The 2,239-nt window shown below is 36.4% G+C and overlaps 1 protein-coding gene across 1 annotated transcript; it reads right to left on the bottom strand.

Annotated features, from left to right (window-relative positions):
• Nucleotides 1–314: 314 nt before the first annotated feature.
• LOC112773237 (uncharacterized) lies at nt 315–1,989 on the bottom strand. Its single transcript, XM_025818316.1, has 5 exons — nt 1,887–1,989; nt 1,592–1,790; nt 1,259–1,493; nt 893–985; nt 315–338 (listed from the first exon to the last, which is right to left on the bottom strand). The coding sequence occupies exons 1-5, from the start codon at nt 1,987–1,989 to the stop codon at nt 315–317; spliced, it is 654 nt and encodes a 217-aa protein (XP_025674101.1).
• Nucleotides 1,990–2,239: the final 250 nt, after the last annotated feature.

Below are 2,239 nucleotides of genomic sequence, written 5' to 3'. Positions count from 1 at the left end.
TCTAATACCTGTCTCTTCGTTTTTTCTGCTACTATTTTATCCTTCATTGCCTTCTTTTTCAATTTTTCTACTGTTACTTCATCCTCCACTACCTTCCTTCTCAATTTCTTGGCCGTCACCTCCACTTGTAGTTCAAACAGCATCCTTTGGGTCTCTTCTATTTGAGCTCTATCCACCGGCGGCTACAAACTCGGACGAAAGAGTTGACTTGGTGTCGGCCCGAAACCTATACCACGCACTCTAACCAAGCGCTCTTTACCGAGAACCTGGACAAGGGAATTATTTTCAGACAATATTCTCGTAGTTTTATCCAGCTACTCAATCTCAGATATTTTTTTCTGCAAATGTAAATAACCATACACAATCACACTAGGAATATAGCATACTCAAGACATTTTAATAATTAAACCTAACATGTTACAACATAAATGATTAGGTGTACTTACAGCAATCCTCTGCACTTATTCGTGTATGTAGGTGCCATCACATCGTTTGTGCTTTAGGATCCATACTTTTCCTCTACCAACTCTCCTGGCCTCCCTTGTTTGTGTCTGTGACAATACAGTTTATACCATAAGTTTCACTTATTTAATTTTCTCCAATAATTTTTTCTTGTTCTACTCTATAAATAAATCCAAACTACATACCAACCAATTTATTTTACCTCAATCGGTTAAGTATTTAATGATTGCTCCATTTATTTTTCAAGAATTGAGTAATTGATTATACTTAAATAGTAAATTTATTTTAATAGCTCCAACATTTATTTTTTGAAAATCAGCATTACTTGTCAATTTCTTATAAATTAAAACTGAATAATGATTTGCTTAAAAAAAAGAGAATTATTCAAGACAATGATAGGCACCTGTATTTGATTTTAAATCTATATTACCTCTTCTTTCCTTGCCTTAGCCAAACTTTTAGAATCGTCAGTATACGTGTAAAACTGCTTCTTTCGATTCAGCGTGTTTTTCTTGCACTTCGCCTATTATGTTATCAACAGTAACATTGGTTACACACAGAATGAATACATACGAGCGTACCATAAATAGTTAAATGTTCTTATATTTCTCTTTTACTTTAGTATATTACTTATATATACATTATTTTTCTCTTTCTTTGAAAAGTAATATATATAACTCCACAAAAGATTGAATGCAATAAAGTAATCTCTAAGACTGAAAATTAGTTGGTATTATATGCGTTTATCTGAAACTTAGGTGGATTAAAGATAAAGGCTACTTAAAAAATGGGGTACTTTTGTTGCAGGATTATTACGGTAATCAATAAACCACCTCCAATGCTCTCTAGGAATTCTTGCCAGGCGGTTATCAAGATTCTGCTCAAGTGTCCTTGTTGGTTTGTAATGCGAGTCATATAGCCTCCCTCTTGTATCCTTCCAGGACCTCCCTATTTGTTGCAAAAATGTTTTCTTGATTCTACCACCGCTATCTTCTTGAAAGTGGAACATCTCCTGCAACGACAATGTCCAACTGTAAGTAATTGTAAGTTGAAAGGTTTGATATGATTAAACAATGCCAAAAGTCATTACCTTTATGCAATCATTATAAACCCTGTCTTTTTTCTGCACCTTTGCCCAACTTTTATTACAGATAGAAAATTTGCTGTAATCAGAACCCACGCTCCTAGAATGCCACTCAGCAGGCCAGCTCTATCTCCGACTGCTTGTAGTTTCTCATTGAACCTCAGTATGATTTTACTATCATTAAGAGACCGCTCCATAGCACCCTTCACACTCATTTTGGTTTGCTTGACTATTCCATCAGAATCTATAAAAAAATATTATTTATGTGCTCAATATGTGAGAAACATAACAATATTATTAGCTAATCAATTAAAAAGTCGTATGGTTCAGCACTTGTTACCTATGAAATCAACATCCCAAAACCCAGTAGTCTTTCGTCTTGTGCGCTTTTCAGCATTAAAAGTAGCAAACATCCTGTCAATGTATTCGTCAAACGAATTCATCTTGTTCGCCTCTGAGTCTATGTCTTCATTGCACGATTCTGTCACTTGTACACCGTTAGTGGTCTGTGGCTCAGGTCTTAGTTCACTCCGGAGCAGACGAAAGAGTTGGAGAAGACCCGCTACGGAGACATCACCATTACTGGGGGGCGGGGAATGAGCCAATCATCGTCAACGGATGGTGAAGATGCAGGAGGTGCAGCTGAAGGCTGCTGACATGGTGGCTTTACTCTTGTGCCTTTCGTGTAGCAAA

This window comes from Arachis hypogaea, chromosome 3 (assembly GCF_003086295.3).
Source record: "Arachis hypogaea cultivar Tifrunner chromosome 3, arahy.Tifrunner.gnm2.J5K5, whole genome shotgun sequence".
Classification (NCBI taxonomy): Eukaryota; Viridiplantae; Streptophyta; class Magnoliopsida; order Fabales; family Fabaceae; genus Arachis; species Arachis hypogaea.
This window is presented reverse-complemented; position numbering and strand designations above follow the sequence as displayed.

What these genes read in the sequence shown, in the direction of transcription:
- LOC112773237 (XM_025818316.1), bottom strand. Translation starts at nt 1,989, where the DNA reads ATGAATTCGTTTGACGAATACATTGACAGGATGTTTGCTACTTTTAAT. An exon ending in TTGGGATGTTGATTTCATAG is followed by an intron (nt 1,791 to 1,886) that starts GTAACAAGTGCT and finishes ATTTTTTTATAG; the next exon opens with ATTCTGATGGAATAGTCAAG. An exon ending in GTAATAAAAGTTGGGCAAAG is followed by an intron (nt 1,494 to 1,591) that starts GTGCAGAAAAAA and finishes AATTACTTACAG; the next exon opens with TTGGACATTGTCGTTGCAGG.